This window comes from Ixodes scapularis, unplaced genomic scaffold (assembly GCF_016920785.2).
Source record: "Ixodes scapularis isolate PalLabHiFi unplaced genomic scaffold, ASM1692078v2 PGA_scaffold5__190_contigs__length_132052651, whole genome shotgun sequence".
Taxonomy (NCBI): Eukaryota; Metazoa; Arthropoda; class Arachnida; order Ixodida; family Ixodidae; genus Ixodes; species Ixodes scapularis.
Genome location: NW_024609880.1, coordinates 43,053,708 through 43,080,857, shown reverse-complemented (window position 1 = coordinate 43,080,857; position 27,150 = coordinate 43,053,708). Strand labels below are relative to the sequence as shown.

At 44.2% G+C, this 27,150-nt stretch overlaps 1 protein-coding gene across 3 annotated transcripts in view; it reads right to left on the bottom strand.

The window, feature by feature from the left end:
• Nucleotides 1-658: 658 nt before the first annotated feature.
• The window catches only part of LOC8052061 (RING finger protein nhl-1), a 247,621-nt gene continuing 221,129 nt past the window's right edge, over nucleotides 659-27,150 (bottom strand). For 2 of the 3 annotated variants that reach the window (XM_029990490.4, XM_029990489.4), the window contains exons 4-6: nucleotides 4,677-4,958; nucleotides 2,558-3,000; nucleotides 659-2,198 (exon numbers count right to left, since the gene is read on the bottom strand). In XM_029990490.4, coding sequence (XP_029846350.2) covers nucleotides 2,569-3,000; nucleotides 4,677-4,958 — 714 coding nt within the window. In that variant the 3' untranslated portion in view covers nucleotides 659-2,198; nucleotides 2,558-2,568. Of the gene's footprint in view, nucleotides 2,199-2,557; nucleotides 3,001-4,676; nucleotides 4,959-24,357; nucleotides 24,747-27,150 lie in introns of those variants that run through there. The other variant, XM_029990491.4, reaches the window with a different exon arrangement.

Below are 27,150 nucleotides of genomic sequence, written 5' to 3'. Positions count from 1 at the left end.
TGTTATTTAGATGTCTCCCCTTAAGTTTGCGGCGCGATTGCTAACCAAAACACTGTACGCGTTACGAATGCGTCGGGGTTATGTGTACAGTGAAGACATGTGCTTTTGTTTAGTACCTGTTTTCTTCAAACACAGAGTAATACTTTCTGTTCACGCTGCAGTTCAAAACTAGACACCAACATGGGTAACACAAAACGTAGGAAAGGCCACAGGTTTGAGGTTTGAAAGCTGCTCCCACTCTACCAGTTATTACGGGGGATCAGCACCTGCTTAACATCGCACCCCACTACCACCTGTGATGCAAGCAAAACAATAAAAGAAACGTGTTTCTGTCTGGATCACGTTACAGTCATGAGGTCAGCGACTCTGACATATGTTTCACTCAGCCCGTGCAGCCAAGGAAAATTCGTAAGTAAAAAAACTCGCACTCATATTCTTTTCCCTCCATAACAAAAGAAGGATGTGTAACAAGATCACAGGTGCACTAGTGTTTTTGTGCAATCTTGGTTTCCTCGAAGAGAACGGGAAGCCCTTGTACATTCGCTGTTTTCCAATAAACAGATGTTTCTTTATCTCATATTCACGCAGGAAATATGTTAAATAAAGTTTTTCTAGAAGTCGTGCAAACATTATATTGCAAATGACGAGGCTGGCTACGATCCCACGCAAACGTAAATACGTGATTTATTACATTTCATTTTTTATTGTCAACATGACGACCTTTTGTCTAGAGCAAAGCCTCTCGTGTCATTTGTTGGGAATGGCACTACAGAAATGCACAAAGAGCAAAAAACTGACGACCGACGAAAGAGATCTGAAAGAGGAGAAAATGTTCAAACAAAAAACAACTCCAGAAAGAGCGCAGTAACTCAGAAACAGGTTAGCCTTAGCGAAAGAGTATAATGACACCCTGATGTTACTCGCACACTTAAGTTGAAGCCGACAGCTTTAAAGACCTTCCACGATGTGAAGTCACGGACCTGACCCGCACTGCACCAACTCCATCCGAGGTAACAGCAGGCGCGTGCAACCAGCCGATGCGTCGCTCAAACTATCCAAAAACCGCAGCGATGCGACACGGCCGCTGTTTAAACATTCAATAAACCCTTTTCAGAAAAGTGCGCCATCTAGTAGCGGCTAAGACAATTATCCTTGTTTGCCATTGTTTTGGCAAGAGAACTGAGCATGTATTGGACACGAGAGCTGTGTCAGCGTTGGGCGCTTGCTAGCTCAGCTCGTATAAAAAAACAGCAATGCGCCAGCGCTGTGCGAGAATTCAAACTTAGTCATATGCGTCGTGTCTAAGAAATGGCGACCGTCAACATGGCTTGATGGTGGATTTGAAAAGGGTATATTGAACGCTACCGCCCAGTTCATAGGTTAGTCAACTGATATCTGGGGGCTCGGGACCAGTCAAGCTGTTTCAGCAGCTTTTTTCCCAAGCCCCCACCAACACTGTACCTCCGTTGTTGGAAAATAAAGCTATTATTACTATTATTATGCAAAGTTTAGGGCTGGGGGAGGAGTCTACGAGTCAAGTTATAAAGGTGATGTTGACCTTTTGATCTCGATGTTGGGGATTGCAAACGGAGTATCTCGCAAAGAATTAATACTGTATTTGCCAGTTCGCAGCAAAGAGCAGAAGAGGAATCTTCATACCTTGATGCCTTAGAATACTATGCAGGACACTTTAGTCAACACAGCTCCAGCAAACGCTCCCTAGCAACCTTGAGGTGAACCAACTCAAACGACATCTCAGCTCACATACTTTCATTTCCTCTCTTATGACAACCGAAATCGGCAGAAACCAATTAAAATCAAACGCAATCAATTAACCCTATCAGAACGCTTCAAGAGGACGGGGATCGTATTCAGCAAACGACGAGGTTTTGTCCTCGAAAACACAAACTATAACTAAAACCACCACTGTTCCAACCCTGTCAACCTGTGCAACACCACTGTACACGTCGTTCATGAAAGTTACACATCTCATTGCAGCTGAGCGAGTTTACGAAAATCAGAGAGGGCTGAGTGCAGCTCAACCCGCCGTGCTGGCTGGCACGATGGTAGCAGTTGGAGGCATTTGTTCGTGTTGTCTTCTTCGGTGTCGTGGCGGTGAAAGGCGAGACCCTTCTTTCTCGACTGTGACAGGCGCTTGGAGCACTTGGACGACGGTTTCCTTGAGTGAAGCTTCTGATCTGCGACAAACGAATACACGACTGCTATGGCATGGACTTCAAACTGGATGACGTTTAAGTCTCTTCATTCTAAATTTGGAGGTCGTCAATAAAAATTGGTTAAGGCTGGCCTTACCGAGCATGGCATTGATGCCGTAGTTTAATTTTTTTTTTTTTTAAATCCGATAGCATTTTTTTTTCATTCTATGATTGGGGACAACATTTTTCTTGAAAAGAAGCCAAAGCAATGGGTAACCATGAGTTCGAACAAATTGAGGTCCGGTCAACACGCGCAGTCTCGACTACTTCTGAAAAAGCAGAAAAGGTTCTTACCAAGCTTAATTTCAGAAACGAACAGCCTTCCTGTACAATGTCCTCACCTGATGGGGGTTCAGAAGACCTGGATGCGGTGATTCTCCCGGTCGCAGACGACGATGCTGCCGTTGGGCATGACGGCGATTCCCTCGAGTCCCTTGAACTCGCCGTCGCCGGAGCCCCATTGGCCGAAGGCACGCAGGAAGGATCCGTCCGGGTGGAAGATCTGGATGCGGTTGTTGCCGGAGTCGCCGACCATGATGTAGCCCTGGTCGTCTACGGCCACGCCTCGCGGGAACTTGAACTGGCCGTCGTCCGAACCCTCCGAGCCGAAGGTGGACAGGCTGCGGCCGTTCACGTCGAAGATCTGGATGCGGTGGTTGTTAGAGTCGCTCACGATAACGCGGTTGGTGTTGGAGACTGCCACGTAGTGCGGGTGTTCCAGGTGGCCCGGCCTGGAACCCAGGGAGCCGAACTTTCCGACGAACGTGCCGTCGGACTGGAACACCTGCGCCAGCGCCAGACGAACGGAAATTAGCCTTGTTGGTTGTCTTTAGTGTTGAAACAGAGGGGGAAGGGGGTGGAGAAGAGGAGGGGAGAGGAGGGCTATGATTCTGTGCATTTTCTTTTGCACGACATTTGCCATAGCTTTTTTACGGCAATAGTTGTTATGGGCTCTTCTCCGAGCTTGTACTGATGTAGGGCGACAGCCATCGATATCGACAAAATGCTTCAAGGAGAAAGTAAGAAAAAAACGACCACGGTTTTTTATACTTCGAGATTAGGTTCGCCGATCAAGAAGCGAGCGCGCTACCACAAAACCAATACAGCTTTTTTTCTTTTTTTCTTTTTTCTTTTTTTGGCAGAGTTATTTGCTTTAATGCGGTGCCTAATAAAGCGGATTCCTTGAGGACAGTTGCGCATCCCGCGTCTGTTAGAAAGCTTCTGTGTGTATAAAATTAACAAATGCGTCCCTGAAAAAAAAAATTAATATTTTTTAACAGTCCAGTTGGGACACGCGTGTCAAAAAACAAATTTTACGCGACAAAAACAATAGTTTTGGAGCAATATTGACGGCACAAGACACGATTTAGTCAACAGTCACCTCCTTTCCACTTGTTTTCCCTCTCTGCATTTCGGGCGCGTGAAGGAGAGGTCAATCGGCTTCGCCTTTACGACCAAGATGGTCATTCCCGAATGACCCGTGACGTCGTGGACTTTGCGCGCAGAATTTCAAATAAATTTCTCGCCGTCAATATTGCTCTAACTTCGTTTGTGTGTGTCAAATTTATTTTTTGACACGCATGTCCAACCCAAACTGTATAAAAAAACTTTTTTTGGGGGTGCCGATCAAGGCATAAGATACACAACGATACATCCGAATCCGTCCACGTGTCCCAGCTACTGTTGGGAGTGTACATTAAATTTATACAAGGCTCATATATTATATTTAACTAGAGGTATTGTACACCGCCAATAATGCATTTTATTCAAATATCATTTCTTATGGAATATTATCATGTCATGTTGTCATCACCAATTTTTTTTTAGAAATATCGGCTCGTTTTATGGCCTTCAAGATTCCTGGAATATTAGAGGTCATGGCTGGATGCATACGCCTGCCATTATCCACAAATATCCACCTCTACAGAGAAAAGTATAGTCAAAGATTTCTACCTCCCATTTACAATATGCCTCAAAAAAAAAATTTAGATTTCTTTTTTTTTTAATCGCGAAAATAAACTATAGGCATCACCGAGCGCTCATTCTCCGCCCAAAGGTAGCGCCAAAGTGATTTTCTGAAATTTTCAATGAGAAGATGGAACCCATTTTTGCCCGTTTTCGGTTTTCGGTTTTTGTATTCGAAAACTCCGTCAGCCGCCATTTTCCCCTGGAAATTTTCAGAAAATCAGTTCTAACTTTTCAATCAGGTGTCCGTTCGGGCTGAAACTATGGCATCTGGTTGGGACCTCTAGCGCTACCTTTGGGTGGAGAATGAGCGTTCGGCGATGCCTAGTTTATTGTTCCGGTAAACAAAACCCTGTAATTCTTTTTTTTTTTTTTTTCGTGACACCCTGTACAGTGGCCTACAGTGGACTCCTCTAAGACGCTGTAACAAAAGAATTCTGTAGCGTCAAACTCCCATCGAATAACTCCGAAGGTAAGGATAACTTTTCTGCGTACCTGGACTCTGTGGTTCTCCTTGTCACACACGTAGATGAAGCCCAGTGAGTCCGTAGTTATGCCCCAAGGGTAGTTGAAGCGTGCATCCACCCTGCCCTCGCAGCCAAAGCTGCGCAAGAAGCGACCCGACGGGTCGAAGATCTGGATACGGTGGTTGTACCGGTCGGACACTATGAACTGTCCGATGCGGTTCACCGCAACGCCGGCCAGGCAATCGAACTCTCCCTCCGAGCTACCGTAGGTGCCGAACTCGTGCTGGAAGCGTCCGGACGAGTCGAAGACCTGCGAAGGACGTCATACAAGTTGGGAGTTCAAGGAGTGCAAAATTATCTTTCTAACAAAAAAGAAAAGAAAAACGGCATTTGCTTGTAACCTTTTCACTCCGTATTTCATCGAACCTAAAGGCGTGCGTAAGACCAGTCTAGACATACGTGTTTGGATTCATTGCAGTTCCAAGACAAGTACATCTGGGAATTCTTTTGAAAACAATTTGTGACGGCAGTGTGCTTTTTAGTGTCACCGCGAAATGGATGCACTTGAGGCCATTTAATTGCAATGTTAACATTAAAATGTGCGTGTAAGAACGTAACGAAACAGACCAGCTGCTGTGCATGCAGCAACTAAAAATGTATGCTGAAAATAAATACCTACCAAACCGGTACGAAAATGTCTCAGTGTGCATTCTCTTGTTCGCTGTCTATGCGAGCATGGTAGGTACTTACTTTTTTTTTCTCACCATTTTCACTTGATAACTAAAGCTTTCACGAACATTCAGATATCCGCCATTTTAGGCGGAGAGACTTACTTGCGAACGTTTCTTCACGCCATTTAAAGTGCTTATACTTTAACTTCGCGGGTTATGAAAAGCTTCTAGGTAACGTAAAGCTGAAAACATCAAAGTACGTTCATCAGTTAAGCTAAGAATAACGAAAACATCACCAGCCTGTGCCTCGCACAATATGCGTCCTGAACAAACATTTTCACATATACACGCCGGTCCTGTCTTCAAAGCGGTTATGGACTGTGGTGTCGCTAAAACAGTGTTATAGGCGTTACCGAAAAAAGTAACGAAATACGTTACTCGTCACTTGCCAGGTAAAGGAACGCGTTACAGATTTATGTTACCTCAAAAAGGGAACGCGTTAGAGTTACCGTTCCCGATAAAAAGTAACGTAGGTTACTTTTACGGTACTTTTTCTTATATAAATTGGCGGTATGATGATGATGATGATGAGGATGCGGCTTGTTCCCTTTGAAACGGGCGAGCGCGAATCAAGTTCGTGCCTAAGGCTGGGTTTTTTGTTTGTTTGTTTTTTACATTGGAACAAAGGGTGGGGGCGTTGGGTTTTTTCTGAAGTGGTACTTTTTTGCTTTCTTGCATAAAGAAAAGACAGGCAAAGTATTGAAGATATGTGAAATGAGTGCAAAAATTAATGAACTAATAACTTGGGGCCTATACTTTGTTCTAGCTTAAGTCCAGACGCAGCAGACGCTTCAAGCGAATGAGAAAAATCGAAAGCGCAAGTCACTGGGTCTTTTTTTTTTTTTTTTTTTTTATGATTGGTTAAGCGATGACAGAACATGTACAGAGACGTGAGGAAGACCATGATGGTACCCTTTTGATGCTGTCTGATCGGTCTTATCAGCTCTATAGCGTCGCCTGTCTCTGGACCTAAGGTAAAACGAAGTATAAAAACACAAAAAAGGCGTGTTTTTTTTTTTGTTTTGTTTTTTTGCTTTTTTTTTGGGGGGGGGGGGGGGGGTCTTGAGTTGAAGATCTAACGAGTAACGTAATAAGGTTACTTGTTACTTTAAATGAGTAACGTAAGTACGTTACGCGTTACTGTTCCAAAAAATGTAACAAGTACGGTACTACGTTACAGAAAAAAAAAAGTAATACTGCTCTAGACGCTAGGGGCAAACATTTATCACGAGCGCTTGAATGCCTCGTTATAACTAGGGCTATGTTTCCTCGTGCTTTATTGTTCGTTGAAAACAGGGATGTATTTAGGGGGATTACTATTTAATCCATTAATTCGGTGTTTTTCGGTGGCAATTTTCCGTGTAGTACAAGAATCGATGTTTGTGGGCAGTTTACTCGGGCGTGTACTCCGGGCCAACAGGAAATAATTCTCTAGATAAAGATTTCTTCTGTTGAAGCTAGTATTCTGTTTATTCAAAGACGGCTTCAATTCGGGATTTCCCGGTTATCTCTGATTTTGCTAAAAGCGGCTCGGGGCTAATTTTTGAGTGTTGACTGGTGTTTACCAAAAACACGAGACACTACAATTATAACGGAAGATGTTTTTGTTTGCTTGAGTGTGCACACACTTAAAGCGCCCCTGAAAAGAAAAAAAGAAATGATTCTTTGAACAGTCGTTTGAACACGCGTTTAAAAAAAAAAACCAATAACGCGAAAAAAAATTTTAGAGCAATGTTGACTGCGAGAGATTTATTTGAAATTCTACGCGCGAAGACCATGACGTCACAAGTCATTCCGGAATGACCATCTCGGTCGTGAAGGTGAAGCCGATCCAGCTCTCCACCACGCGCCCGAAATGTCGAGAAAGAGAAAAAAGTGTAACCGCTCATTCACACTGGAAGCGGATCCGCGTTCGCAAAGCGGTTGCGAACGCGGTTGTATAAAGATTCAGTGCAATTGCACGCGCACTCGATGACATCAGGTGCGCGTGCAATTGTACTGGATCTTTATACAACCGCGTTCGCAACCGCCTTGCGAACGCGGATCCGCTTCCAGTGTGAATGAGCGGTAAAGGAGGTAACTCCCGGCAAAATCGCGTCTCGCGTCGCTAATATTGCTCTAAAATATTTTTTCGCATAAAATATATTTTTGGCACGCGTGTCCCAACCAGACTGTTTAAATATTTTTTAGAGCGCAGCTCTTAGGCGCCCGTTCCCGGCTTGAGCGGCGTCGGCGTCGCCGTCGCTGTCGGGGTAACCACGAGTAACCCTTGTAACCCTCGTGAGGGTTACGAGGGTTACTCTCACGAGGGTAACTTTCACGAGGGCTACGAGGGTTACTAACCCTCGTAACCCTCACGAGGGTTACGAGGGTTAGTTACCCTCAAAAGGGTGACCCTCACGAGGGTCACGAGGGTTATGAGAGTTACCCTCACGAGGGTTATGAGAGTTACCCTCACGAGGGTACGAGAGTTACCCTCACGAGGGTCACGAGAGTTACCCTCACGAGGGTCACGAGAGTTAACCTCACGAGGGTCACGAGAGTTATCCAGGTCACGTGACCCCCCGGGGTCACGTGACCTGCGGATACCCCCCGAGGTCACGTGACCCCCCGTTGACGTCATCGCCATTGATGATGTCATCAGTGACGTTACTGATAACGTCACTGACATCCACATCGTCATCCTCAGTAATGACGTCATCAGTGACGTCACTGATGACGTCATCATTGACGTCACCGATGATGTCATCGGCATCGTCGCGTGACCCCCCAGGTCACGTGACCCCCCCGCCGTCACGCAACATCCCAAGGTCACGTGACTCCCACAAGGTCACGTTACACCCCCTAAGGTCACGTGACCCCCCCCACCCGAGGTCACTTGACCCACCCCCCCTAGTACCCTTCCCTCCTCCTCCTCAAGAGCTGCGCTCTAATTCGGCGTTACAGGGAGTGGTAAACGGCTTTCTTTTTTTTTTCAGAAACCTTTTAATTTGGGACGTGCTGCCGCAAGAACAGCCGTCTCAGTTAATACTGCAGGCTGGGAGAATTAAAAAGACATAATTACGAATCAGCGCACAAGTAGACAGTTACTCAAAAATCCAAACACACAAAAAATACAGCCACACAAAACTGAACTATCAACGCATATGTATTTAGTAAAACTTAAACTGTTAAAGTGAAACAACTCAAACTCAGTTGATAGTTCAGCGCTGTGTGAGTGTATTTTCTGTGTGTTCGGATTTTTACAAAAACTGTGTACCTGTGCGCTGGTTCGTAATTAAGCTCTTCCAGGAATAGACACCGAGCCCCCCTTTCTAGGACGTAAGATAAGCGTCACCATGAGCTGTCCAGAAATGCCATTCTCCACCAAAAATCTTACTCCACCACACAAAACTCACATTCAGGAAACATAGGTTGGCCGCTTTGGTAAACGAAGAGGACCCTTTGCCTAATGTTTTAAATGCCAAAGAGCATGGTGGATTTACATGTGCTTACGCTGCACACGCTGACACGTGCAGCGCGCGAGCACGTGCGCGTGTGTACATAAGTTTTGTGCGGGGGTCTTTTATGGAGAACCATTTTGGCCGGGACCATTTTCTCTGCTTTTTGATATTTAAATAATTCGGCAAAGATGCTTTTTTGTGTATTATTTTCGAATGGTGTATCGACAAACTGTGCGACCAAACGCGCACGTAACCATTCCACTGCAAGTGCATGGTCATGTTTAGAGTCGCCGGATATATTACAATAACTAGCTATCTGTACCGTGACATCTCTAAAAAGAACCAAATACTGGTTGAAATGTTATCAGCACTATCCATAGTAAAGCGCCCTTAGAATCTTCAATAATGAAAGGTTGTAATGTTAGGTGCCCAGCCTCGTCTCCGAATGGGAGGACAACGTGCTCGTATTTAGTGATTCGGCTCCACTCGCGCCCCATAAAGTGAAACAACCCATATTAAAAAGAGGTTATAGTGGTTACATGCTGAAATCAACGCATTGCAATGGGTCGCCAATCTAAAGCCCTGTCAAGCTACCTTTCTAGCTTAGAGCCACACAAAAACAAAATATTCGCCAGCCGCTACAAAATATAATGAATCTATTCTGTTTAGAGTAAATACGCGCGTCAATAAACACTTTAACATTTACCCAATGCTATCGCATTGCTTGTTTTCTACCCGAAAAAAAAAATATGAACACGCAGCTCTAATTATTTTTTTTTTTAGCCAGGACGAGAATTAAGATTAAAAATAGCTTTTATCTGTCCTCCACTCAGCTGGGCGCTTGCGGCAACCACTCATTGTAACAAAAAGCATGAAAGGCAAAACCGCACCCACACACAAAGTAGATTTGTTCAGAAAGGCGGTTGAGTTTCGAAAGGTGGCTGCTTTTGAACGACAGCTTACCATTCCTTTGGGACTGGCACTGAAACGCTCGCAGTTGTCACTTAACAAATCTATCGTTGCCCCCATTCATAACAAAAAAAAGAAAAAACGACGCTGCTAGTCGCATGCCGCATGCCGTCCTTTCTATTTTTCAGGTTTTGTATACAGAGATTTCGTTAATTAAATGAGAATCGGGTTTCCAACCAAGCGCAAGGCAGAAAAGGAGAAGAATCTAGAAGACGTGCACCCGTATTCAGTTGCGCCCTCTGAGACGTCCTCCACTATAAAAAGGAACCAGCTGTTGAGGAGGACGTTCCTTCTGAAAGGGAGTTTTTGTTTCGCTTTATCTGCCATTATTTTCTCATTACCTTCGTGCCTGTTCCTAGTACACGACTTTCTAAGAAAGGCTTCAAGCTGCTGCTATTTTGGGAGGTTTTGCAATTCTTGCCTGCCTCCATTGCTTTCTGAAAAGATGGGGTAACTGCACTCTCACTTTTTATCATTATTGCAGCCGTTTATAGTCCAACCCAAAATGTCAACTGAAGTGAAATTAGCAGGGCAGATAAGTATCTAAAAGCGCCTTGATCAAATTTCCTTCCAAGGTATATCTTTGTGATCGGTGTTCTCAGCTTTAAAATTTCTGAACGCTATTGCTATAAAAAAAAAATTTAAATCAGCTCAGAGAAAAGTTTGCTTAATATATGAGTGATCAACGGCGCTCTGTCTCATCACCCATAGAAAACTGATTTATTTAACTATTATGGCAAAACAAATGCGGCAACGACAAGTGTAAGATAATCCTTTCTCATAGCAAAGAAAGCTTCTTTTTTTTAATATTCAATATTGTGACCATGTGACCGCCGCAATTTTCTGTATATTTTCTATTCGTGTTAACCACTCTAAGATAACATCAGAAGCGTTTATTTCAATAGTGCAATTGGTAGTTTTGTCGGGCTTATTGCATTAATTCTTGAAACTGTGCCCGAAATCCCTTTTTTAATGTGCTTACACGCAAGTTAGATGGCTAACCTGTTCGTGAAACCTTTCTCTAGAGGGTGTCCACGAAAAACCTTTGCAGTGTTTTTTCACCCCAAAATTAAATTAAGCATCCACAAATAGTCATTCTCCGCCCATGCGCTGGCGGTCCTGACCAAATGCTTATGTTCAAGATCTACCCCTTACCTTATTCAAACATTATAGGCGATTTCTGAAAAAGTTTTAATGAGAACATGGTGGACGACAAATTTCCCGAATACATGCATAAATGCACGTAAATGTTCAACTACCGGGAAGGGAACAATTATCTCATTTGAGGTTTCAGGAGTGCCCTGATAATTTTTGGACAAGAACGGTTAGTTCTGAAACTTTGGCATCTAATCTGTAAAGACGGCGCAAAATGTGGGTGGAGACTGAGCGTTGGGCCATGCGGAGTTTTTTTTTTTTTTTTCTTGCTATAAAATAAACACTGCAAATGTTTCTTTTTTTTTTTTTTAGTTACACGCTGTGCAAATATTTATCAGTAAACAAGGCCTGATAATATACGTATGTTAGTAGCTGCGAACCAGCTCGGAAAGGGTACATGGTTTTTCAGCAAGCAGACTTGTGTTGGGATTTGTATGTATAAGTAATTCGTGACGTTCAATACGTCGTTCTGTTTGAGACGTTGATGTTTGATACAACGACGTCATTCCGCTTTTTTTTTCTCTTTGATCGTGTGTTCTCTTGTTTCGGGTGCACCCGAGGGTAACCAAAGCAGCTGTGGTTTTGGTCATCGTGTGAGGCGTGTCCCTCCATACTTCCGGCTACCCCTCTTGTGGCGTCATGTCGCCTCCAGAACCTTCCTACCTCCATGTCTCGGAAATTTATAAGTTGAAGTAATTTGTGACGTTCAACATATGTATGGCATGCGTTCTTGCCTGATAGCATCTCGATTGTTTAAATTTAAAGAACAAGACCTCAAAGAATGTCCTAAAAACATGGTGTCAGGCGTTGTTGTTGTTGTTTTTGCCCATTTGTATGCCCAATGTTTGCGAGACTATAGGAAATTCAGAGCCACGACACTCCCACAATGCACTTGTGAGATACAATCGCTCTTTTTTACGGATTAAACTTGGCCAATGACGGGGCTGATAATATGTTTAAGACTAAAAAAAGACTGCCTGCACTATGGCATTGAGCGTGAAACGTTTCACCACGCTCGGCACCTCAGCGCATACCGCTTTTTTCTTTTCTTTTCTTGTAGACATATTATAAATTTCGTTTCCGCCGAATGCACTCTGTAAATTACTGCTATTGACCCTCCAAGCGCTTTGCGGGAAAACAGACGCTCCAGGTTTCTTAGACTGCTTGTTTACATATGGTTGCTCGCGAGTCACAACGTATAAGTAAACGCAGGACGGTGCCTATTTTGTTCCCGCTGCTTGCTTTGTGATTATTTTTTCTTCTTAGGCGTTCTTATCGGATAAAGCCCCAATCCCATTGGTTGTGTAACGAAAATGAGATGCTCGCGGACATGCTACGCCCTGCGCTACATAAGGTGTCTTATGAGTCGCACTTTGGCGTGACACTCGCGGTACTCCTCGTATTTCACCGGAAACACGACACAAACAAGGAAGCTTTCTGCTGAAGAGAAAATAAAAAAGAATAAAGCGCTCCTATATTAAAAAATTTACAATGTTAGTAACTATTTTTTTGTGTGTGTTGGTTTGTAACATTGATGTACACGTTTCCTTAAACACTCTACTACATGATACGCAGTTCATAATATTATAACCTAAGATCGCTTTTCGGCCTTTTGAACTGCGACGTATCTCCTGGTTTCTCCTTTTTTATGTAAATGTAAATACCGAATTGTTTAAAAATAAATAAAGCTCGGAACTTGGCTTTTTATGACACAAGCTCGTCGCAAATAGTTGAAATATCTCTAATGTAACCTAGTGAAACATTTTTCTTTTCTTTTTTAAAGAACCATATAACGCAGACTCTTGTTGTTTTCTCGGCGCCAAAACCAAAACCTTCACGAGAGGATAGCTGCACAAAACTAAAACTTTCTAGGCGCAACTGTGATGTGTCTGAAAGCCGGGCACCTCCAGACTTTTCCACCACAAACCGTAATCATAATACCACTGACTATTTCAGCTCCGCTTAGAGTATCGGCACCCTTTTTCCAGGTTGTCTCGCGGTCGCCGCAATTTCGGTGCTAGGTGCAGAGTCGAGGGATTTGGCGATCGTCATAATTACAGAGTGCGAATGACTTTCTGAGTGTTAGACACGCTGTCCGGAGACTCGGGGAAAATCATTCTTGTCCGTCGTCGACCGTGTCAACATTTTTGTAGAGTAGAAACGTGTTTTTTGGGGATTTCGAATAAGGCTTCACGTAACTGGCAACCACAATGAAAGGCGCTAAAACGTCCGAAGCATCATTATCTTCAAGCGCAGCTTAGTTGGTGACTTTACTTAATATCATTGATTGATGGGGAAAATATTAAAATACTAAAAAACTAAGTTAAACAACGCGAGTTCGGGACCATGTATTACGTTCCTTCCTTCGGTACAGGCGGCTCCACAGAAAGCAGAAGCTATCACTGCGAGACCCGCGGGAGCGCACAGTTATCGCAACCTGATAATAAGCTGGGGAGGCGACGACCTCTCAAAGCCCGAGTCTGGGACATACAGAAGGGCACGCTCGCGGATTAGTATTCCCAAGAGGGAAACTTCTGCGGCTATCAAACTCGCTGGACAAAGAAGGGCGTTGCTCCAAGTTGACCGATCGGAATTGTCTCGCTTGAGAGAGATGAAGAGGGAGAGAGGGCGACTCACTGTTCGTGTTAGAGTGCCGAATCTTTTCCTCGAGCAGCAGTCACTTGGGTCGCTAAGCGGGAAGGGGGGGAGGGGTGGGGGGGGGGATCTATGAGCTTGCGTGGGATGCCCACGGGCTCTTTTTGCGGAGACGTTCTTCTTTCTTTTTTGGCCGGCATTCTCCTTCTCACTGAGAAGGAGGAAATAGGGTCTCCGTCCTGTTCAATTATTTTACGATTAATTGATTGTAGAGGTGCAAAAAGGCACATTGCATTTTTTGTGTGGTCTTTGTGTGTGAGGTGATGTCTTACACGGAGGAGGCCGGATGAATCAGTAGCCCTCATATAGACTCGTGAATTTATAGACGCAATGTTCTTTTTAGGGGTCTCCATACTTTGTTATATCTAATTTTCTCCTGTAAACAAATAGAATAACTTTACAGCGAAATGAGAAGTAATTAAACTTCAAAACAGTAACGTAACAAAATATAAGTAAAGTTCACGTTCATGGTGAGATCTCTCCTCTCATCAAAGGTCGCTCTTTCACGTGTATCAAAACCTAGTACGCGAAAGAAGCATAATCTGTCAAAATACAAGCGCCCCCATCAAAGTCGCGTGACGCATGCCCAACAAAAGATCCGTACGACGCATCAAAAAAGATTTCCGAATTTGATCAGGCACCTGCCAATCATGGCGTGCTAGGCGAAGGCTCACTATGCCGTGATTGGCCGGCGCTTGGTAGAATTCGGTCATTCTGTCATAGATGTGTGACAGCATATGCCTGACCATATGTTATACATATGTGACGCAAACCGCAGTTACTAAACATTTACAAGCTCTGCAGCGCGGCGGCACTATTTATGCTATACCCGCTGGCATGCCCCACGCATGTCCGCCATGAACGTTCTCCGCCCATCATTTTTAATACTTTAATATTTTTTTTATTCGTCTGAATGGAGAAAAGTTACAACCATGACACCCACTGGAAATCAGCTTTCAGTGCTTTTTTGTGATGCTCTAACACTACAAACATCAGTGTATGTGCCAACGGACCAAGCGCGTCGCCCGTTCAGTCCTGAAAACAAAAGCACGGAGCGGTACCAAGAGGAACTATTCAAAGCAAATTCTCCATCCCTTAGCGGACGGAAAAAATTCTCAACCAGGCAGCCGCTCCCTTCGTTGACGAGAATTACTATCGTCAAAACTATTAGTAGTATTTTGGCGATTGTAATCTTATTGTTTAGAAGCACCTTCATTTCTATGTAACATTTCTAAAATTATGCTTAGGTTGTCCGGTGAAAATTCTAACGAGAAATATAAGTTTCCCCATTCATTACTCGTACAGTCGGCGTCATCGGACCATGATGAATTTCTTGGCGCGTTTTACGAATAGCGCTAACGTTTTTCTCGAAAATATATTATTTGTTTTAATGTTATATGAGCCCCGAGAAGTTTGCGTGGCTTATCACTCAAGTGTCACTTATCACTCAGGTAATTAATCTACAACAAACGCAGGTGAAGGTTTCTAGCCTGTTATTAGTCCCTTAGGTCCTAAAATTGAGATCTTAGCTAAATCAAATCGTCCTGAAGGTAAACTACCAGAAGCTTTAATCACGCAAACTGTCACCCTTCACAGCTTCCACATTTTCTGCTATTAGTGCAGCATCTATAAATCGGACAGCCGTTCGAATGCTCGCTGTCTTTTCTGCTTTCCTGTGTTGTTAGAGAGTCAAGCTGTAAGGAGTTTGGAGCCTGAGGAAGCTTTGGGGGACCTGCAGCAGCGTCTATTTTAATTAAAAATGACAATTAATACGAAACGGTGTATTTTTCGAATACACCAGGCTGGAATAAAGTAAGAATGTCAGGAAAAAGGTTGAACATTTCAAGGTACGGTACTATTGCTGTGCATATTTTGGGCAGTTGAATACATCTCGTAGAGGCAACTGGGGGTAATTCGGCCGTTTCTCCTGCTACCATACAAAAAAACTTCCAGTAAATGTGCGTGTTCTAAAAAAAAAAAAATTCTGCATACGTGTACGAACTACATCGTTAATTCACGAAGAATCTGCATTTATGTAAAACAACCCTTTTCCACGAACATTTCAGAAGCCTTCAGACCCAGGGCCTTTAACCTATCTGCGAACGAGCGCATGCAGTTTATAGCACGCGCAGAGTCCGGGTCGCCAGCTAGTTTGCCGACCGCACAAAGGCCTTTGATATAAATGCTTTTTGAAATGCTTGCAAAGCGGTATGTAATATTCTCCTAAATCATGAACATACAAGGAACAGAATTCCAGCGTCTGAAGCACTTACGCCGTCGCTTCACCGACCCCTCGAATGATTGCCTTCTGCCGTGTGGACCGACAGGGAGGTTCATCAGCGGAATTGCTTCCGCCGATAGCTTTCGGGATTTTTAACCCAATTATAAATGTATAAGTGGCAAGCGCGCTTATAGAAGGTACGGAAGCACGTCGGTATCGGCCTAACCCTGCATCTTGTACACCGGGTAAAGGAGATCCCGCTCCTCAAATTGCTTGCGGCACACAACGGCCAAACCAGGAAATCATTCCAGGGAAGCGAGCCGGATGCGAGATCGCGAGGCAGAGTCCTTTCCCTAACGTCACGCTGCACCTCACCCAATCAAGGCGCGGCGCCCGCAGCGCCGCTTGTGTTCGCTCTCGGGGCTAATAGTGCACATCGGGGTAATTTTGTATAGAATATGCCTGTGTCTATTGCTAAAACGGGAAATGTAGCACTTGTTTAAGCAAACACACATTGGATCCGCCAAACGCCAATACGTTGCTGGGTGAGTGCATGTAGAATATGTGACATTTTGATAATATGCTTTCAGAAGATGTAAAGCTATTTATATTGAAAATTCGCACACATTATTTTCTCCATCTGGTGAGATGACAATTACTTCACAGTGGCTCTAAGCAGCTAAGCTATTTGAAGATAGAGTGAGTGAACAGGCGAACTGGCTTATGTTACACATTTTTGAAAAAACTGGAAACAATGGACGAAAAAGGGGAGTACCCCAAAACGTCTCAACTGAGACGTGTTGTGTTTGCCACCTTTTTCGTCTCTCGCATTTATTTTTCTTTTTTTCTTAAATGAGTAAGATGTTGTTTTATCTTCACAAGGTATATTCCTGCTGAACACAAAGATCGGAAACACGTGCCGCATTACAAATCGAGATATCTAGCTTTCTAAAAAAAAAAAAAAAAAAAAAAAGTCTTTATAATATAACCTAAGCTGCAGGCCACTCCGCTCAATTCCCACGTCGCACTCTTTGCGAGGGCTGCACCGCTGCGTAGCATCTCCACCAATAAGAAAGTAATATACAGTGCGACCACCTCTCCACGAGTACGCTCGCGTAGTATGTTTGCCATCCCATACAAAGTGCAAGACAAACAGTTTCCGGCCCCTGCGTTTTCCTCGCAAGAGTTTATCCGGGCCTTAGGAGAGGAAACCTCATTTGAATCGACTCGTAGAACCCGGAAGCTCCAAGTTTCCAAATTTAGAAGGAGTGAGGATTCCGCAGAGCCATACGTGTCGGTCCATCTTTGCGGATCAAGTCCTGCACTTCTTCAAAAGAACGGGTCGAAAAAACGGGATGTGCGAGTTGCTATCAACAGCTCCGGGCACTTTGAACAGTCTCGCACCACCGAATCTCGCGAAAGTCTGATATTCCCTTGAGCAGTAGCGTCACTTCACTCGTACACTGTTGCTCCTGTTGTTGTTGTTGTTGTTGTTTTTGTTTTTTTTCTAATAGTGGTTTCTACAAGTTTTCGTTTCCTCGCCATTAACCAGAAAACATATTGTTGTTGCCTAAGGCGACTAAGGGATCTGTAATAACTAAAAAAACTGATATAGGTCTAACCTCTATGGAGGAAAACATTGTGTAAGACAATATTGCAATTCACATTTTTTGATCGAACTACCCTAGACGTGTTTCTGAGCAAAACGGCGCCTTCGCACAATGGAAGAAAAACAGACCCGGAGAATTCGTTCGCAGCAGCTTCATTCGTCTCCTCTTAATGCTTTTACTGTCAAATAGCCACGACGTGTTCGTTTCATTTTTAGCACGAGATACCGCCCCCGTCCTGAATTACTCTAAGTTGTGTTAATAAGGAGCGAAAAAATAAAATATTTACTTATTTTAGTGAGTAAAAATGATTTTAAACTGCATGCTCTATTCTTGTCGTAGCGCAATTCACTATGTTTGTGACTGAACAAGCCTTACTTGCAAACCTCTCTGCTAATGTGGGAAGACGAGTCACTTAGTTTCTAGATTTAAGTAATCCCCAAAGTACGGTCATAAATTTGTCCCATAACAAAGCTTTTAGAGTGTTTAAGATATCAAACTGTATCTCTGTGTGTTATCCACGAGCTGCAAATAATTCTACATATTAGCGTGACCGCTACAAGACGCCACAGAGTTTACAAGTGGGCTGTAAACAGTAAAGCACAGGATTGCAAAGGACGACGCCTAAAGTAGGAGAAGTAAAACAAAGTAGGGCTCACTCGCGTAGGAGTGTGCGCCCCAAAAAGAAAGAAAATATAGCAAATAAGCTCATTAAGTTCCCATGCAGCATAATCAGTGTTGCGATTTGATATCACCCTCTCTGAAAGGTAAGCCCATAGGTTTCGAGTTTTTATCGGCAGTTTAAAGTCTCCCACCACTAACCAACACGTCTATTCAGCACTGATTCAAACTGCGACACCATTTTAACGCGAGTGAGCTTTATTGTATCGAAACGTGTTTAACTTAAAGATGCTAAAAATAAGAAAGTGGGCGGTGACAGCATAATCTCAACCCCGAGACACAGGTTTCAGGTTATGTGCAGACAACGTTCCTAGTCGGGCGAGGTGGTTGTTAATCGATATATTAGAACTCCAAACGGAAGATCTTTTTTTTTTTTTTTTTTTTTTTATCTGAAGGGGTAAAAAAACAAAACTTGGCCATCACCATTATTGATTAGACAATATGTCACTGTTGGGTAAGACGATTAAAAATCTGAGACAAGTGAAAAAATTAATATTCATAGGTATATCCTATACCAACTCGTCGTATTTGTCCTCAACTTTGCCTTTGTCTGGGGTTTTAGTGGGTCAATTTAGATTATATGTCATCTTTCCCGGTATTTTATTTTATTTATTCTTGTCTCAGGGTTTAGATTATGATGTGTTTTAACCAGCCCGCCTCTATACTTTCGCTTTTCCGGTGGTGACTCGGACAAGCAAACGGCATTTCGGAGTGATTCTGAAAGTTTGATGAGTTTTGTTGAACGCATTATTTTGGAATATAATTTATATCTTTATAATCCACTTCTTTTTTCACATTTTCAAATGATCGCAGTGTTGAACATTGTTTAATGGAGGCCAAACTCTCCAAACATTATTCTTTCTTGGTAACCAAGCCCTTATAGCATCACAAGAATAAGAAAAAATTATTATCTTGATTTTTTTTTCTGTAAACTCGCGTCCATTGTGAATTTACCTGTTTATTTACATTTTAGTTTAAGGATCAGCTGCGTGAATCGTTAACTTCAAAACAGCGTCACGTATTTTCTCGCATTGTTCACGACACCTCAAGTTGGTTCGTTTTCATTTGACGATTAGCATTCTGAAAGTCTTCGATTTCGACCCCTTCGGAGGAGCGGAACGACCTGCCTGAAACTCATTTTCTCACAATATAACCTAAGTTTCAGAGTACCGACAATTCAGACACATTGTGGCTTAGAATCAAAGGCGCCGGTCGCCACTGCCCCTTTGCCGGCATGCCTGGCAGAAAACGCAAGAAGCGCCATTCGTGGTCCTGCTCGCTAAAAACAATTCACAACAGAGTAAAAAAAATATATATCCCGATTATTTCTTAACGTCTTATCTAGCGCTCAAAAAGTCGCCCGTTCAGAACCACAACTGCCGCAAAGGGCGCCCGTGCAGCTAGCTCTATATACGCAACCAAACGGTGACACACGTGCACGAGGCAACAAATGTCACGGGATCTAAAAAGGAAGAATAGGGGACGCAAAAGGACGAGAGGGGAAAAACGTACTTTTCCAGACTCTGAGCGTAGTTTTCCACACTTTATTTCAAACCACGTCCTTCCGCAGCCGACCTTACTATTTGACGTAGCCAATCGAGCGGTCCCAATAGGGCATCGTCACGACGGCGCATTCACTGTGCGTGATTTGAAACGTACAAGGACTCGCCATGACAATGCCCTTTTGACGTCGCTTGATTTGCTCCACCAATGGGATCGTCGGCTGCGCTTGGACAAAGTGTGAAATGGAATGTAGTGTCATCCCTCTACACCTCAGGACATCATCGACTCGTGCCGTGATATGTCAACCTTGCTATTCGTTTCGACCCACTCGGTCCCTTATACGGAATACCCCGTGCGTCGAGATTTTTTCGAGCATTTAACTAAATAAAAATGTAGACAGCGCTAAAAGTGGAAAAAAAAAAAACCCGTCGTCCTGAGTCTCTAAACTCGTCAAACATCAAGTTGGAGCCGAGAGTTCACAGAGCGTGCCGATTGGACGTCGGCGAATAAAACGCGAAGTCATCGCCGTGATAAGCCAATCAGTGCGCTCTGTCGACGTCGGCCCAAACTTTGTGTTTGACGAGTTTAGACGCCCTGCCGTCTTGTGACGACAAGCGGCCTGTTTTCGTCTCCATGGGTTTTTTTGGAAGCAGTCAGACGAGAGACCAAAATGTCGGACAGACGGTGCCAGCTGGCAGTCGTCGTGGCGTAGATCCTTTCTGGCTGAGGGTCGCCGGAAGTGGTGGGGTGCTTTGGAAGGGCCCACCCCTATATTGCGTGAGTGTGCGCGCGCGCTTGCTTGGCAGTGCGCAATCGAGGCAACTCAGACATGCATGGTGACGCCAGACAAAAACGTTTAGGCGGACTGCCGTGGTGTCGAGCCAACCTGTGCGTCATCCTCGCCTGCAGCGCGTCATCCCGATAAATTCCAAAGAGCAAGAATCATATAATGCGTCACGATGAATTAAGCCACCTGGCGCAAATGTTTGTCATAACTAAAACGAACGTTCAACGAAGCCCCGATTAGGCTCTGTTTTAAGTATCGGAACGGGGTGACTACGTTGGTCGCAACAAAAATACGAGTGCTCGTATTAAAACCCCTACGTCACGACGCAACCTGCGTGATTGACAGAATCAGTTGACGGTAACACAAGCATAGCAACACGCGAAATGCCGTGATAGAAAACTTGATTGGCATATTCGATCGTAGCGCTGGTGAGCTCATACATAAGGTTAAACGGAGTACAGGAATCCGACGTTAAGAATCCGCACATTGATTTGAAGAACGCTTGCATCATTCACATTAAGATAAATGTCCTACAGTTTTTTTTGCTGGAATCATTGCACCTTAAAACTACACCAGAAAACATCAATAGGTCACTGAGCGCTTTACCATCCGACTACGTCAACGCGCATCCCATGAGCCAGAAGGGATCTGACCTGAAACGATAGGGGAAAAGTCGGGCGCAGGGAGCCTTCATGTGCGCTTTGCTAGGGTGACGCCATTCTTTGTAACACCACTCGCCGACAGACCAGCAGCCATCTTGGTTCTCGGCGATGATCCGTGGGGCTTACAACCCTCCCGGAAACAAGCACCTTATCTCACAAGTTCGGAGCTGCGTTGTGGAACCCATGGAGGGAGGGTTAGCGTTTCCGCCCCCGGATGGGAGGACCGATGGACACGAAGGCCACTTTTCAGCGCACGGCGAAACAATAAAGAACCAAAATGGCGCTGGGAGAGGGACTGGGAAAGGAAAAGGGGCAGTTGGCATCACCCTATGCGAAGCGCATATGAAGGCACCCTAGGCGGGCGGGGTGGTGCGTGTGTTAAGCTGGGTGGTTCTCAGTGTGTTTGTTTGTGAGGTAGTAACCTGGGGCTGTAGTGTAGGCAGTGTCTGCATTGAGTGCCGGGAGTTGTGAGTAGTGCTGTTTCAGGGTCTTGTAAAAGTGTGCCTAGTCCGCCATGGGAGGAAGAGGCCATGAGATTACCGTCGCCTGGATAAGAGTCTCGCAGGCAAGTTGAGTCAACTAATTACCTCCATCCCTGCGGCGCCTGGCACCCACACCACCACGACCGAGGCAGGGAAAAGTTTGAAAGGGCGGAAGAGAGGTCGTCGCGCAAATCCTCGAGAAGGCGGAACCCGCAAATTGCCCGATTCGCTTCCATGGAATCAGTGTCAATGCGGTATCGAGAAGCAGGCGAAAGTTTAAGTTTAAAAGACCAGTCCCTTGTCAGGCTAAAAAGCCTGACGAGGCACTCGTGCCTTAAGCCGGGGTCACACTGCTCATATATCATACAAACGACAGTCTGCAAACTCGAGTGACCGCAATATTCGTGGTCCGAATGCCGCGTGTCAGGTTTTCTCCTTGAACTTGTTTCAATGTGGCATTCGAAGCAAGGATCTCGCGGCGAATCGCGTTCGAATACATGTTTCCAGACTGTCGTTTGTATGATGTATACGCAGTGCGACCCCGGTTTGACGATTTTAGCGTATAAATAACCCTCCTTTGTTCTAAAAAATAGCACGCCAAAGTGTTCGCATTATCCGAATTTTATGCAATTTCCGGCTGAATGTTTTCACATGTGTTCCAGCCTTCATATATATAGTTCTTTGAAAATTACCGGCGGACAAAAAGAACAATTGAAGCGAGATAATATGCCATAATCTTGATTTCGAAATGATATCTGTTCAAGACTCAATCAAGCAAACTCAGTCACCCGAAGACATTTGTTACCACCTAATGCATCGCTCAAATTTTCAGTTACCTGCGGATCAGGACATTCTCGATTGCAAGATTCGAAAACTTTTTGTACTAACGTCTGTTTTTAATATTCGCACAGTTATTATTGAATTTTGCACAACATTTTTTTTTTCAAACATAGGCTGTAACAGGGTAATAAAACACCCCTCCGTGTACCCTGAGATTTCTTCATGAGTTTCTTTGTCCTCTGCTACCCAGTATTTCTCCCTACTAGACAAGAAATTCTGAAGCACTTAAATCCAGGAAAGCATAGAATTGGAAAGTCTGTTTGCAGATTTGCCCATTCCATTCTGACAGGGGTATAATGATTCTAATGATACACATTCCTGAGCAATAAAAAGAGTCTACAATTCTAAATAAAGAGCTATATCACAAGTAAACATTACGGCCTGATGGCTTCGTTTCTTGACTCTCGGCTTCTCACTTTCCTTATCCTCCAATTTTCAGTATAATCATTTTCAAGTCAAACAAAGCCATTTCTCACGTCGGTTTTCTGTGCGACCGTACTTCGATGGAATGCATTCTCATATTGCACTCTAGTGGCGTTCCTCTAAAAGACCATGCCTCTTTTTTACTTGTAAAATGCCACGCGCGATATTGTGGTTCCTTATGCGGACAGAAAGTCGTCTGCTTCCAGCACAAAAGTTGCGGGGACGTCAGGACAGCTCCCAGCTCTGATTGGAGTTGATTGAAATGATAGTGGGTATACCTCCGTGCTAGACGCCTTGGGTTATACCCACTATTTTCTTTTTTTCAATCAGCCAATAAGAGCTCGGCGTTCCCACATCATCGCGACCCCTGCAAAGAAGCAGACGGACTTTTGCTTCGCGTAGTCACTGACAAGGTGAGAACGACAAGGTAGAGCTCCAAATGTCCCGCCTCTGGCACGAGCATTCCTACCTCCGGCAACGCTTCGGCGTTGCGTGCACCTCGAGCGCGCACGCGCAGCAAAGGCATAGCGGAAGGCACAACGCGCGTGCCGTGGGCAGGGCCTTCGGAAGACACGCCCTGCCGTTCTCACTCTGTCGGTGACTATGGACCGACGTCACTCTTTCACGTCACGCCGCAGCGGTGGTGCTGCTGTCGGCACCGTGCATGCGCTGTTGACTTTCGAGTTGTTTTAACCCATACGAAGCGACAGATCACATTATCGATGAGACTTGCCAGATAATTAGTTAAGCGTAGGTAAGTAACTGGTTCCCAAAACATGCCATATTAAATGCAGTGAGCTTGTGTACAGTCCCATGAAGGAAACTCTGCGCTTTATTGCATACGCACTCTTTATATATATATATATATAGAGAGAGAGAGAGAGAGAGAGAACGAAGAGGGGAGAAGGTGATTATTGAATTTATTGCATTAAAGTTAGGGAAAGGGAAAGGGAAAGAGAGCTGGCGAAAAATTGGGCCAGGAGCGGGGATTGAACCCGCAACCTTCGCCTGACCGGGGCGACGCCTTAACCGATTAGACCATCCTGGCCACTGGTTTCGGCGGACTCAATTTGTGACCAGCTCTCTGTGTACTGTTTAGTTTCGAATTCGCTTAACTGGGTAGACGACAACCGTTGCTGATTTAAGGCCCGCGCTATTTCCGACATGCGGCAGTGACGTGGCACGTCATCTTGCAAAAGTCAGCCGACTTTTGCAAGCTGAGATGACGTGCCACGTCACTGCCGCATGTCCGAAATAGCGCGGGCCTTAAATCAGCAACGGTTGTCGTCTACCCAGTTAAGCGAATTCGAAACTAAATAGTACACAGAGAGCTGGTCAGAAATTGAGTCCGCCGAAACCAGTGGCCAGGATGGTCTAATCGGTTAAGGCGTCGCCCCGGTCAGGCGAAGGTTTTTCGCCAGCTCTCTTTCCCTTTCCCTTTCCCTAACTTTAATGCAATAAATTCAATAATCACCTTCTCCCCTCTTCGTTCTCAATATTACTACGGCTGCACTTGTCAATCTTCACTCAATCCCATTATATATATATATATGGCTCTAACAAAGAAACCGCAAAAAGGCAACAATCACAATGAGGGGTCCTTGTTAGGATAGAGTAAAAAGAAAACAACAATAAAAAAAAAAACGTATAATCGGGTGAGCGAGGCATGCAGCTGCGCATGCAAGTGGTGTGTCCACAGGAGTCCAGCCCCCGAGTTCAGGTGAAGGTTCAGCGCGGTGAGGAATGGACCTGGAACACAGCCCATTGTGCCTCCTTGTCACACGGCCCGCTGGATGATCTGGTGTATGAGAGCCGCACTGTGTAGTGTCACCGGGCTAAGCCTATCGAGCCAGTCCGTGGAAAATCTAAGCGTCAGCATCTCCGACATGGCTTCGTGGTCGCAGCAGCGAGGAGGGCCGCTTCATATGTGTCGACGACTCTGAAATTTCCAAAATGATTCGTGTGTCAGCAGCTGTGTGACAAGAAGACCCTCGATGCCGGCAGTCTGTGTAATTAATGTGCGGAGTAATTAATTAGTAGTACTCATTTAGCCGCAGGTTCTATAGTTAAAGGAAATGGCGCTAATAACGATCGAGGACAGACATGCACTACATGCTTTTCTCGACACTAGGTATAAAATGGGAGGTAAGAAAATTATTTTCCGCAGGTGTAGGATGACGTATTGGTCAGTGATGTCAGCGCAAGTGCAATCGTTATGCAAATAGTGACTATTTCGAGAACCATCGAGATCAAATATTAACGATGACCGTGCGAACGATGAGGCCTCCGACACATATTGCCCGGCCAGGAACAATGATATTAAGGCTGGAACCATGAGGTGGCCTTTGTAGAACCCAAATTTTGCTGCAAATTCTCACTCCCCACACCTTTTTCTCACTGAGTCAGAACCGATATCTGTGTGTGATTGGTTTTGCCGGCAATAGCAAACGCACAAAAAAAGACGAGCACCGTGACTGTGCACTTTTGGCGCTTTTGATTGGTGGAATCCGATCGTAGCGTCGAGTTTGTTCGGACTTTGTGTAATACCGAGTCTAGATTATTTTTGCAGATCAAACTGGTCACTCTAGTCGACAGTTTTTTTGTTTTTTTTTGGTAGGTAGTTTGTATAAAGGTGGCCTATATTTTAAAAAAAAAATCAGGCATTTCATTTTTCTTTGTAGCACGACCGCAAAAAGACTGTTCGACGTACACCGCGCATTGTCCGGGCTAATAGGGTTGTTACCGAAAGGAGGGCCGATCGCTAGATCACGTTATTTGATAACAATACGAGTGTTCGTGATTTTCTCCTTTCTGTTCTGCTGCAATCGGCGCCTAAATTAAAGGCTCACTTAAACGAATCGTCCCACTAGCGTTCTTACACTTGACAGAGACGTGTATGTGCGAGATACTTTTGAAGCTGGTTTTTTTTTTTTTTTTCAGATCCCCTTAATAGTATTTTAGTAAGCCACGTTAGCCCGTAAAAAAAAAAAAGAGACAAACAGACGATGTAGTCTTGTATAGAAGGCTGCAACAACCGCGAATGTTTCGTCTCATTAGTTTAGGTTAGTCAACAGCACGCCGTATTTGCATTATATGCATCAAGGTCCACCTGGTCTCTTTGGATGACGTAGATATTGCCTGTGCACACTTGCACAGCACCTGTCCCGGGTGGGAGCTTTCCTGACATCGCACCTCCTCACGTGTCATCTGAACGCGGATGCTAGCCGCGCAGAGGCCTCTGGGAAAAACATCATAGTTATGATTCTGCGTCTCCGGATGAAACTAGAAAAAAAAAAGATCCGGGAAACGCTCGCCGGTATAGTAAACCTTTTGCCAATTCAGATTTATTCGAAAAACGTCGACATTCAGTATCGCGATAAGCGCAAAAAAAAAGAAGCCGAAATGAACACTAGTCTGCCAAGAACGCTGGTTGAGAAGCCTAGACTGAAGCTAACTTCAATTTCATTTCGAATTTCGGACATAGGACAGAATGTTAGCTTATCGTCCACGCCCGGTAAGAATAATAGTTCATTTACTTTACGGCCCCCAGAGAGGTTTATCTACACAAGTAATCTGGACAGTTACCGTTTCGCTTACGAGCTTAGAATCTACTATCTAAACATCTTGCAGGAGTGCGGAGTAATGTATTTATAACAGTGGAAAGCTGTGATTCCAGTATATATCAAATCATCAAATCAGTTTGTTTTGTGCGTGAGGAATAGGCGAAGCTCAAGTATTTTCATTTACCTCGCGGTCATTTTTTTCTTCTTCTGGCATCTGCGATTGAGAAGAAGTGGGAAATAAAATGCAAACTTTCTATGTGCTTATAAATTTGATTGCGGATAATATTGAATTTGAAACCGTGGTAATATCACAAATTTTAACTTGGAATTTCGTAGAATTGAAGATATAGATTAAACTTGCCATAAACACTAAACAACCTATAAAAAATAAACATTAAAGGACGTCCTTTATATTTTATAAAACACAAATGCTATGAAAACGCAGGAACAGTGGGTCATAGTCAGAAACAAATCATGGTGGTACCACAGGAGTTTTCAAACGTAGACTGATATGTATTTCCACACCAGTGAAGTGGGCACGGAAACTATTTAGTGAAACATACATTTTCTAAAGTTTTGTTTTAGGTTGACATTTGCTACAAAGTTTTTTGTTTTTTTTACGCTTCTAAACTTAATTACGCATGTATTCCTAGGAACGTTCTTAGCTTATTCGTAATTAGGGAATAACCGATTATTTTAAAGCTACCGAACGCCCTAAAAACAACAGCAGCTTTGGAAAAACAAGAAGGTGCGCGATCAGTTTTAGAAATTTTCAGCAAA